Raw genomic sequence first — 12,636 nt, forward strand, 5'->3', positions numbered from 1 at the left:
CTACAGCAGGAAAATAATCCTGCAGCAACAGGAAATGTGAATTATTATGTGGATTATAAATAATGAGATTGGGGTTGATACATTTTTTGTAAGGGATAACCACATCTGAAATGTCAAAGTGGTAATGACAAACTTCAGAAGCCTTTTTTAATGCATTGCAGGAAAGTTCACCAGAAACAGGGTGATTAAATTAGGATCCTACATCTGTAACACATTACACAAATGAGTGCAAAGCAAAATATGTAAGGTACTCATTTCATATAATTCTAAAATTGTCATGAACAGCCTGTTCATGACAATAACCAATAAATACAAATATTTGATGTGAGATATTTAGGGTACACACATGGTCTATTCTAGGTCGATTGACTCCACAGTTTCACTCAGTAAACCACGGTAATATGGGAGTTAATTCATGGTAAAACCTTTTAAAAGTTCAACCAACCTAACAGATACGTTTGCATATTCATTCTTTCTCCGTGGTTTAAAATACAAAAGGCAGGAAAAAAGGCTCTGTGTGGATGGATTTATTTCAACATGATTTCCCATTGGTCATTGATTCAAGAGTCATACATTCAGCTTCTTACATATCAATACGTCTGATGGAACCCACTCTGGCGCTCATGCTTCCCCACTCGTTGTATCTCCTGTACTCTCCCGGGGTCAGCAGGTACTGGCGCCCCCTGTAGTTGGGGTGCTCATACAAAAGCCAGGAGCCCTCCATCACATTGCAAGAGTAGATGTCATTGTAATGGAAGCTCTCGTAGAGGTTGGGGCAGTCGTCTGTCAACTCCGTCATCTGTCCTCCGAACTCGGAGCGCTCGAAGATTCTCATACGGTGAGATCCCTGGTGCTGTGGATACAGAGAAAAATATTTGGTAGACTACGTCCAACCTCAGAGTCAGTGGAGGCTGGTGGAGGGAGAAATGGGAAGGATAATAAGCCTGTCCTCCCCATTTCTTTCTCCACCAGCCTCCACTGCTCCGAATCCAGCAGTTCATTTCCTGTAGTTTTGGGATCAAACTACAAAGGTCCAGAAGTCCCTGTAATACTTTAGAATCCCTCCAATACTTCAGAGTTAACGGGATCTCTTTAACCTCTTCCTTAATCCGTCTCTTACCTGGGGGATCATGCGGCAGGACCTGACGCAGTCATTGAAGCCCATCCAACGCTGGTAGTCGGAGAACTCGCCTTCCTTCAGGAAGTACTGATAGCCCATGTAGCTGGGCCTCTCGTACACCATCCAGTTGCCGCTCTCCACCTTGATGGAGTTGCAGCGGCGGAAGTGGGCATGTAGGTCAGAGCATTCTCCACCGCACTCATAAGAGTGACCCTGGAAGTTTCTGTCTTCGTAGAAAATGATCTAAAAAACAGATCAATTGAGGTGTTTTATTGTGTAAGACCAGATCTCTTCCCCGGCAGTAAGCCCCAAGATTTAGAATTATTTTGTAATATTGTACAGACTAAAATTCCTGATCAGAGGCACACATTATCTTTAATGAATCTCATCCCCTTTTATTAATTTCGGTAGAATAATCTATGGAGGAATGCAGAGGCACAACATATGCATAGCATAAAAACCAGCCTTACCTTTCCCATTGTGAAGGTTAACTTTGGTCTCACTGGGTTGGGAGGTGCGTCCTCTCTTTATAATCCATGGATCAACGGCAGTATTGTCATGTAAATAGCTGGACTTTTAACATGTCAGCGGTTTTTGTTTTCGGGAGAATGCTGTGAACACTGCAATGTATTTTTGTCTTAGGTGGTCAACAAAGTAAAGCATTTTTACTTTTCAACAAAGGCTTATTTTACGTAGGATGATTGTCATTTTAAAATGTCTTGTAGATGAGTGATCATCTCTTGACGATTACAACTATGTTGTTTTAGACAGGATTGTGTTTTGATATGAAGAAATTAAACTGGTGTAGAAATGGCAGACCAAATCTGAGTAATACAAGTGTCCAGTTTTGTGTACCAACCCAGGTTAAAACATTATAGTAGTGATAATGATGTTTTCCTGTATGTACCCCATCACATTTTATAGAAAACAAAGTACACAGTACATTTGGAGGGGGAGTTCTTTATTTTAAAAATTGAAACTCTGAAGGCAAAACTTGATGGCATGGATTTAACATTAAAAAAACACTGTTAAACATATAATTGAATAATTCATCCAATGTCAAGTCATTACATTTTTTTATATATTCAATCTGCCTTGAGATACTTACTCAGTTCCTCTACATTGTGACGTTTTGATAAAACCAAGAAAACGTAATACTCTAATTTAATGCTATAATTCAAGGCTGTTCAATTCTGGTCCTGGAGGGCCAAACCACTTCTGGGTTTCATCCTCTACTTCTAATCAGGGACTGATTTAGACCTGGGACACCAGGTGAGTGCAAATTAACTACCAGGTAGAAACAAAAAACAGAAGTGGTTTAGCCACACTAATTTAATATGTACAATAACTCTGTTTCTGTAATCATCTTTTGTAATGAATCACCTGGCAATGCCCATACTACTGTCATGACGTTGGCCTGGGGGTAGGTTTATGACAGTCATAAATACCTCTTCCCCCCTTTTTTCTCTCTCTACCCTACTGATGTTACATTTGCAAAACCCTTGGTTAACATAGAGATTCTGGGAAAATCAGGAGGTTGGTAATCCGACCAATTGAACATATGCGCTGGTACTTAATGAATACAATGTCAGTTCGGTTGTCATCTGAGACATTCTCATCAATGATAAGATGACATAAACTCTACAGTGGAAAGTCTACACATCAGAGTTATCGGATTCACATGGAATTGTTGTTCAATATAAATGTTTGAATATTAAATTATTTGTGATGGGATGAAATGTGATTTTAGCTTCTAAAATGTGAGATTTGGGTTTTCATAAGGTAGGGCTCTGCTCAATCAGTGGCCCACCCCTGTGAAGGGACATGGGCTATAAAACTTTTCAAACACGCCCTCCTCTCCCTTCCTATATAAAGCCTTGACGACAATGTAACCTCCTGTTCCGAGGATGTGAGGACGACGGTCCGATGTCAGAATGGTTCAGATAATAACTACAGAACGAAGCCAACATCAGGTTGCGAATGGTACTTTGAACTCTTATTCACTACAGAAGTGATACCTCCTAGCCGTTGAGTTAGCAACAGCAGCTGCAAATGCAGGTTAGGAAGGAACAGACAGAGTATCCCATCTACCACACAATGACGTTACTACAACGTATTCAATTTACCAGCAGAGACATTCTTCAAAGGAGAAAGGACTCGGTTGGGCAACACGGCCTTCCATCTACCTCCAACCTACCGAAGCGCAGCTCAGAGTAAATATTTATTGCATTTTCCTTTTCCAAATGGGCGGTAACTTAGAATGCATAGGATACTGTATTTACGATAGCACAGCTTCGCCCTTTGTTCCTCAGTCTTCCCGCTCTTTCACTCAAACCCAGCCCCTTTTCTTTTGTGTAACCAGCTGTCATATCTGTTCTGCCCGCAAGGGACGTTTTCCTTTATGACGTAATTTGTAATCAAGTTATGATTAATTATGTGTATGTGTAATTCTGTGTGATTAGTTAGGTATTTAGCAAATAAATAATTAAACCCAATTTTGTATTGCTGATTCAACTTGTTAGCCAGGGTTTGTGCAGATAACCAAGAATTTACAACTTTCAGTTGAGACTGAATTAAGGTGAGGATTAATATTGACTGCTATTGATGTAAAATATTACTAGGTCTTTAAGAGTTTTTTCGGAAGATAACAGCTCTATAAATATTATTTTGTGGTGCCCCGACTCTCTAGTTAATTAAATTTGCATGATTAGCTCAATCAGGTGATATTAATTACGGATAAATTATTTTATAGAATAGCATGTCATATCACTTAATCCGGCATAGCCAAAGACACGACACTACCCACAATTCTGCTTTAAATAGTGTCCCTGCTACGTAAAATGTTAATCTCAGCAAAATGGAGGTATCAAAATAGTTGAAGCATTTGTACATACGTGAGGAATGCCACTGCAAGGCCGGCTAGGGTAAACAGTAGCTGGTGTTGGCCAAACAACAGCCCTTGCAGATCTGGGTCAGAGAGGTAAAGTAAACAACAGCCCTTGCAGATCTGGGTCAGAGAGGTAAAGTAAACAACAGCCCTTGCAGATCTGGGTCAGAGAGGAAAAGTAAACATTGACCAAAACATCTGCTCCATCACTGTTTTCCCTGCAGAGATGACAACTTTGTCAGGTAAGATCAAGGTGTATGCAGAGCCAATACTTCTCTAACTATTACAATTGAACTGTTGTCTGTATCCATTATCTATCTAATCTACATGTTGTATTTAGAGTCCTTACAAACCCGCTCCCATGGGGATGTTTGTGTTAATTTAGTGTTGCAGTCGACCTTTTATATGTTGCGTATTTACAGTTGATCCACCCTTCAGTTCTATGGGGTCAGCATAATAAACTCTGTCTCTTTTAGCTTTTGTTGGCTTCAAATCCTCCTACTGTGAGATGTTCTATAGGCTTAATCCCTCCAAGGTTTTAATACTAGTATGTGTCTAAACAAAGACAATAAAGTGAAGCTACTAAACGATGGGGAGATACTAGTATGTGTCTAAACAAAGACAATAAAGTGAAGCTACTAAACGATGGGGAGATACTAGTATGTGTCTAAACAAAGACAATAAAGTGAAGCTACTAAACGATGGGGAGATACTAGTACGTGTCTAAATAAAGACAATATAAGTAACAAACAAGTTGATGTGTTTATAAGTCACAAGCAACATTCTTTAAAACAAAAGGGTGGATTTGAAGCTTTATTATGTTCTTTAACCACTTTCTAACCTCATATATAACCTCTTCAGCACCATACATAACTTTGTAACCTCATATATAACCTCTTCAGCACCATACATAACTTTGTAACCTCATATATAACCTCTTCAGCACCATACCGATCAGTGGAGGCTCCTCAGAGGAGGAAGGGGAGGACCATCTTCCTCAGTGAATTTCATTAAAAAACATATTTTTAAACATTTAAAAAGTTATCCTTTTTAGATAAAATTATAATAAATATAATCACGTCACCAAATAATTGATTAAAACACGTTCTGTTGAGGCGCAACGGTCTAAGGCACTGCAGTGCTTGAGGAGTCACTACAGATCTGGGCTTGTTCCCGAACTGTGTCGCAGCCGGCCATGACCAGGAGACTCGTGAGGCGATGCACAATTGGCCCAGCGTCGTCCGGGTTAAGGGAGGGATTGGCCAGCCGGGATGGCCTTGTCCCATCGCGCATGCACGCTGACACGGTTGCACGTTGTACAGTGTTTCCTCCGACATATAACCCGGCTTCCGGGTTAACCGAGCAGTGTGTCAAGAAGCAGTGGAGCTTGGCAGGGTCGTGTTCGAGAGGATGGCTCTCAACCTTTGCTTCTCCCATGTCCGTACGGGAGTTGCAGCTATGGAGCAAGACTATAACTATCAATTGGATATCACAAAATTCGGGAGAAAAAGGGTTAAAAAATAAAATTATACAAATAAAGTAAATCAACTCAATACACTCTGTAAGGAAGCACCACGGTGTAGCCGGAGGACAGCTAGCTTCTGTCCTCCTCTGAGTACATTGACATCAATACAAAACCTAGGAGTCTCATGGTCCTCACCACCTTCCATAGACTTACACAGTAATTATGACAACTTCCCGGGGGATGTCCTCCAACCTATCAGAGCTCTTGCAGCATGAAATAGCATGTTGTCCACCCAATCAAAGGATCAGAGCATTAATCTAGTACTGAAAGCATAAGCTACAGCTAGGTAGCACTGTAGTGCTATCTACAGTGCTATCTAAATAGCAAATGCAGCTAGCTAATTTAGTCTACTCAAACACCCTGCTCAAACAGAGGTATGCTATGTCACTGTAGCTAGTCAAGGCAAGCGTTTGCTTTTAAGTGCTAAACTGCTTACACTGTAACGTTACTGCATGATTGTAGCGGTTTTACCAGCGTGTTATTTATATTAGCTATGTTGACTATGATGTTACTTTAGCTAATATAGTGACAATGATGTAGGCTGTGTGTAGCGGTTATGATATGGTTTGGCTTGGAAAGTTTTTTTCACCTGGTCACATACAGCTGATGTGTTGTGCATTATAGTCCATAAACGAAGGGAAAAGGTGAGAGGAGGAGAGCGCATAGATGCGAGAAGGAATAGAATGTGGCTGCTATGAAAGCAAACTGTGTTTACGCATGATCATATCTAAATTCCACCGATTCTGTTGAAAAACGGGGATAAACATACCTGAATTTGTCCAATAGAAACTCTTGTTTGCAACTGTGGGACTAATGATTACACCATATATCAGCTAGATGCAGGCAATAGTGATGGCTTCAAAGAATGTTCGGTGTGAACACACAAAAGACATTGACTGCCAAAACTCTGTTCATAGGTGCTCTTGGCAAGCAAACGTCTGACAATCTTACTGGTGTGTGGGATCAACTGGGAACTGATTTAGTTTTAATTATGACTCCTGATGACATCATAGAGAGTCATTTTCTTAGGACATTTTTTTCTCCATATTTTTGACTACAGAACATGTAGATATTGGTATCAGTGGTGGTCAGTGCAGTTTAAGATGAGGGAGGCCGATATTCTTTTTCATGAGCATGGCCTTATTTCTATTACAGCATATTGGATGACTGTCATTCATATTCCGTTCTGCCAGTTCAATGTAACAGTGATAGGTTTAGGCTACTACATGATACTTGAATTTTCCCTATACCCATCATGAGGTTGCTACAACCTAGCCTATGAATGAAAGTTTACAGTCTTGTTAAAATACTCCAAACTAGAAGGTAGCAGTAGTGTTGCATTCTTCAGCTTAGTTTGACAATGGTTGTCCCTATGTATTTTGTTTTGTAGGTATCCAATGTTAGCTAACTAGCTAGCTCTGCTAATGTTGCTATTGTTGTAGAATACCCTTGGTGATCCTTGCCAGATGGCCAAAGCTAGATAACTAGCTAGCAAGATGACAAATAAACTATTTCATTCACTCTCCATAATCCCATGCTGCCAGTGCCATTTTTTTGTTAGCTAAACCTTTAGCATGTAATTCGCTAGCCAGCACAATATATTTTTCCTTTTTGTTGTTACTCCTCTTGGCTCCCCCACTTTGTGCTCTCTGATTGACTCAAAGTCAAGTTGTCGGCCACTGAGGAGCGTTGTGATTCTACAAGTATGCTTATGCTTTCAGTACTAGATTCATTCTCTGATCCTTTGATTGGGTGGACAACATGTTATTTCATGCTGCAAGAGCTCTGATAGGTTGGAGGACATCCCCCGGGAAGTTGTCATATTTACTGTGTAAGTCTATGGAAGGTGGTGAGGACCATGAGACTCCTAGGTTTTGTATTGATGTCAATGTACTCAGAGGAGGACAGATGGCATGTTCGTCGGTATGCAGCAGGAACGTTTTTTGTTCTAAAAGAGAAGGGACAGCCTCCTACCTATCAGCAGTCTATCAACAGTCAAATTCTCAATGTGTTTCATTCTTTAGGGGGAAGGTGTTTGCCTTCTCTCAGCGTCATCGTAAAACTCATATTTTTTTCAAAATACATCTCTTGATGGATAAGTTTAATGATTTCTAAATAACAAAACTACAAAATTAACTAACGGACAGAACCTAATGTTTATTTTGGTTGGAATATTATGGGACATTGGAGCTAACAACCCCTGGCCATTTGAAAACATGCACGGCTGGAATTTAGGCCTTGGGCCAATTCAATAAGAAACTGGCCTGGCTCTATGGAGGCTATTTGGGACCTGCAGACCACCGTATACTTCCATGCCAAACTATTAATGAGGAAGGGACCAACTAGTGGCGTCAACTAGTAGAGTTTTGGTTAACTCACAGACCTAGTACAAATAATTTCTAATTGTAAATAAATAAATAAAAAATAGATATGTTTTGTTGTCACATACACCAGATAGGTGCAGGAAAATTAGGTATTTTATAGGGACAGCCATAGTAGTACAGCGCCCCTGGAGCAAGTTAGGGTTAAAAGCCTTACTTGTTGGCTCAGGTATTCAAACCAGCAACCATTTGGTTACCAGCCCAACGCTCTAACCACTAGGATACCAATGACCTCTGTGTAGAAGAGTTTTCAGTGTTATGAGAGGAAGATGATTTTAGAGTAACTTGAAGTATTGAATATTAAAAATGTAATCTGGATATGATTGGTATGGGCTTGTAAGTATACAGATGGTTTGAAGATACATCAATAATTTCACTCTGCTGCTGGTGATTCTCTGATCCCTCTCTACGCAGACGACACCATTCTGTATACATCTGGCCCTTCTTTGGACACTGTTAAACAACCTCCAGGTGAGCTTCAATGCCATACAACTCTTCTTCCGTGGCCTACAACTGCTCTTAAATGCTAGTAAAACTAAATGTATGCTCTTCAACCGATCGTTGCCCACACCAACCTACCCGTCCAGCATCACTACTCTGGATGGTTCTGACTAGAATATGTGGACAACTACAAATACCTAGCTGTCTGGTTAGACTGTAAACTCTCCTTCCAGACTCACATTAATCATCTCCAATAAAAGATTAAATCTAGAATCGGCTTCTTGTTTCGCAACAAAGCATCCTTCATTCATGCTGTTAAAACATACCCTCGTAAAACTGACTATCCTACCGATCCTTGACTTCGATGTCATTTACAAAATAGCCTCCAACACTACTCAGCAAATTGGATGCAGTCTATCACAGTGCCATCCATTTTGTCACCAAAGCCCCATATACTACCCACCACTGCGACCTGTATGCTCTCGTTGGCTGGCCCTCGCTTCATATCCGTCGCCAAACCCACTGGCTCCAGGTCATCGATAAGTCGTTGCTAGGTAAAGCCCCGCCTTATCTCAGCTCACTGGTCACCATAGCAGCACCCACCCGCAGCATGCGCTCCAGCAGGTATATTTCACTGGTCACCCCCAAAGCCAATTCCTCTTTGGCCACCTTTCCTTCCAGTTCTCTGCTGCCAATGACAGGAACGAACTGCAAAAATCACTGAAGCTGGAGACTCATATCTCCCTCACTAGCTTTAAGCACCAGCTGTCAGAGCAGCTCACAGATCACTGCACCTGTACATAGCCCATCTGTAAACAGCCCATCCAACTACCTCATCACCGTATTGTTATTTATTTGATTTATTTTGCTCCTTTGCACCCCAGTACCGCTGCTTGCACACTCATCTTCTGCACATCTATCACCTCAGTGTTTAATTTGCCATACTGTAATAATTTCACCACCATGGCCTGTTTATTGCCTCACCCCCCTTATCCTCCCTCATTTGCACACACTGTATATAGACTTTATTGTATTATTGACTGTATGTTTGTTTATTCCATGTGTAACTCTGTGTTGTGTCACACTGTTTTGCTTTATCTTGGCCAGGTCACAGTTGTAAATGAGAACTTGTTCTCAACTGGCCTACCTGGTTAAATAATGGTTAAATATATATATATATTTTAAATATGAATATATAAATTATGTGTTGGAGAAAAATATACCATTACTGCTGTTTTGGAACCACAAGAATAATCATCTTTTTGTTATAGATTGCAAGCATATTTTCTTGGGAATAGATTGTATGTAACATTATTTTGTATTCAAATATTAAATTACCTGAAACATTGAATCAATTGAATTTGAGATGGATGTGTCATGACTGGCCTGTTCGGATCAGGTTACCGTAGACCACACTCCTACAAGAGACATCTCTCACACCCACCAGAGGGGGAGAGATCGACAGGTATGGAGTTGGGGGGGGGGGTGTATGACATCATGCCCATTGTAAATCTTAAGGCAGCAAACAAAGTCCCTTTGTCCTCTCAATATGGAGGAAGAGAATGTATGATGGGCCTATGGAGAACCTACCTCAGAACAGTAACTGTCACGATCGTCGTATTGAGGAGACCAAAGCGCTGCGTGGTGTGAATGCATGATTTAATGAAAGACGGAAAAACACGACGTACACTAAAACAACCGTGACTGCTAAATTAACTCTGTGCTAACATGCAACATCACATAGACAATAATAATAATAATAATAATAATAATAATAATAATAATAATAATAATAATACCACTACCACCCCCTCCCCCGAAATACCCAAAAAGATGGCTGCCTAAATATGGTTCCCAATCAGAGACAACGATAAACAGCTGCCTCTAATTGAGAACCAATCAAACAACCCCATAAACCTACAAAACCCCTAGAGAGTACAAAACACATACATTACCCACGTCACACCCTGACCTAACCAAAATACATAAAGAAAACAAAGAATACTCAGGTCAGGGCGTGACAGTAACATGCAATAAACGGACTTTGGAACAATATGTTTCGTCAGCCAAAATGGTAGTAATGATGATAGATGGACTATGAAAATTAATGTAATTTTTGTTATGTAATTATAAGTTAAATGACGACGTTATAACGAAAACATTGTAACTTGAAGAGTTTTCACAATATGTACCTGATGTTTGCATACTGTACATTGTGTGGAAAATGCCCAGATCAAGTAAAATGTTTTTGTAAAGAGGAAATGTGAAGTTAGTTGTCTAAATTGTATTTGAGTAAAATCCAGACCTTGCCTCATCACTAGTTACACCCTAAAGGCGGAAAGACCCATTTCTGACCCGAGGGGATAAAACATGTTAAGAATTATCATATCAGACTAGGTGGCCACCAGCTGCAGCCAAGGTCCGATTAGTTGTAACCCCAAAACTCAACACGAGGTTGAAGAAGACAAAGGAACGTCTTAATCTACGGATGAGTAGCTGTGTCTAAGAGGGTGAATTCAAGCAGGACCACCTGGTTACCACTCTCCAAGGAATGGTGTGTCTACACTGCTTTCATTCCTACACTGGAGCCCTGAGCTACACAGCTGACCGTACTCAGAAGACCCCCTTTCAGAACAAGGCTAGGAAACAGACCATGAAGAGAAAGGACACTGACATTGTGTGGACAATCAGAGAGTTACGCCTGGTAACAACAGAAGTGTCACCATCAGAGGAGAATTCAGAACTCGGACCCCATCGGAGACCTTCGACACATAATTACATTATTATATTCTGACCCATGAGAGCGGCAGTTCGGGTTACGATTAGGGTTAAACTAAACATAGTTTACAAATGTACCCAAGTGTGCTTTTCTCTCGTACCCTCTCTCTTTCTCTCTCTTTTGAAATCCCCATTTTGTGTAACATGTGTGATATTGTGTTGGCCCGCTAGGGACCTGTTTCATTGTACTAAGTTCTAATCAATGGCCTAGACTGTGTGTATGTGTATCTTATATTATAATTTTAGCTTGTTAGTAAATAAATAATCAACTCAATTGGTGTGGTACGGACTTATTTTGTGGGTTTGTGCAGATTCCCGGGTTATGCGACATTCAGGATGAGACTGTAGAGGAAATTAATTCATTAGCGACGGTTGTAAAATCGATATTCTGGTTTTCTTTGAGTTAATTTGGGAAATAGAAACTCAATAAAACCAAACTTTCCCATGGTGCCCCAGATTAATGACTTAAATAATTACCTGATTCATTTAATCACGTAATTATAAACAATGAATAATTCGATGAGCAGTAGTCGTCACATTAATCAATACAACGTCACGTCACGACAGATGCTTTTATAGTAGCCTTTATTGTAAACCTAATATTCACATCAAACAGTGAATTAACAAGAATCCATGATACGCCTCATAGACTGCCATCTCATGTTGCCCATGCTTCCCCCCATGTTGCTGAGGTTCCTGTACTCTCCAGGCTTCAGGTACATCTGCCTGCCTCTGTAGTTGGGCTGCTCGTACATGAGCCAGTGGCCGTCCATCACATTGCAGGACTGGCAGTCGGACATACGGTAACGGTCCATCATGTTCTCACAGTCGTCCATCATCTCGTGCATCTGGCCTCCAAAGTTTTCCCTCTCGTAGATCCTCATCCTGAACTGGCCACTATGCTGTAATGGAAAACCACAACAACCAAAGCCATTAGAAAAATGGCTAAATGTTAACACATTTTTTATTATAAAATGTTATTCCAATTATAACTATTTTATCCAATCCAAACTACTATCAGTGATAACAGAAACATATGAATTAGTTGTTTATTTACCATGGGGATGTTACGGCAGGACCTAATGCAGTCAGACATGCCCATACGCTGGTAGTCACCATACTCTCCTCTTCTCACAAAGTACTGGTTTCCCTGGAAGTTGGAGCGGTCGTACACCATGAAGCAGCCGCTCTCCACCCTGCAGGAGTTGCACCTGCTCAGGTAGGAGGTCAACTCAGGGCAGTCTGAGCTGGTCTCATAGGAACGACCCTGGAAGTTCCTGTCCTCGTAGAAGATGATCTGGAGGTTAAAAGAAACAACAATATTGACTCCAAACAGTAATACGACAAGTTCAAAATTCAAGTTCAACTGCAATTTGGAAAGTTTCTTCAGTGGTGAGGGGCTGTAGGTTGGCGTACCTTTCCCATGGTCATGGTGACTCTTGCTTGGGTAGCCTACAGATATATGGTGATACTTGGCCTGAAGATGTATAGCTTATTCTCTGTC

The 12,636-nt window shown here is 40.7% G+C and overlaps 2 protein-coding genes across 2 annotated transcripts; both read right to left on the minus strand.

The window, feature by feature from the left end:
- Positions 1-512: 512 nt before the first annotated feature.
- Positions 513-1,676, minus strand: LOC112255391 (gamma-crystallin S-1-like). The gene is made up of 3 exons (XM_042314166.1): positions 1,591-1,676; positions 1,121-1,363; positions 513-853 (listed from the first exon to the last, which is right to left on the minus strand). The coding sequence occupies exons 1-3, from the start codon at positions 1,597-1,599 to the stop codon at positions 584-586; spliced, it is 522 nt and encodes a 173-aa protein (XP_042170100.1). The 5' UTR covers positions 1,600-1,676; the 3' UTR covers positions 513-583.
- Positions 1,677-11,700: 10,024 nt separating this feature from the next.
- On the minus strand, positions 11,701-12,636 carry LOC112255390 (gamma-crystallin M3-like). Its single transcript, XM_024428379.2, has 3 exons — positions 12,549-12,636; positions 12,190-12,429; positions 11,701-12,034 (listed from the first exon to the last, which is right to left on the minus strand). The coding sequence occupies exons 1-3, from the start codon at positions 12,561-12,563 to the stop codon at positions 11,753-11,755; spliced, it is 537 nt and encodes a 178-aa protein (XP_024284147.1). The 5' UTR covers positions 12,564-12,636; the 3' UTR covers positions 11,701-11,752.

This window comes from Oncorhynchus tshawytscha, unplaced genomic scaffold (assembly GCF_018296145.1).
Source record: "Oncorhynchus tshawytscha isolate Ot180627B unplaced genomic scaffold, Otsh_v2.0 Un_contig_11440_pilon_pilon, whole genome shotgun sequence".
Taxonomy (NCBI): domain Eukaryota; kingdom Metazoa; phylum Chordata; class Actinopteri; order Salmoniformes; family Salmonidae; genus Oncorhynchus; species Oncorhynchus tshawytscha.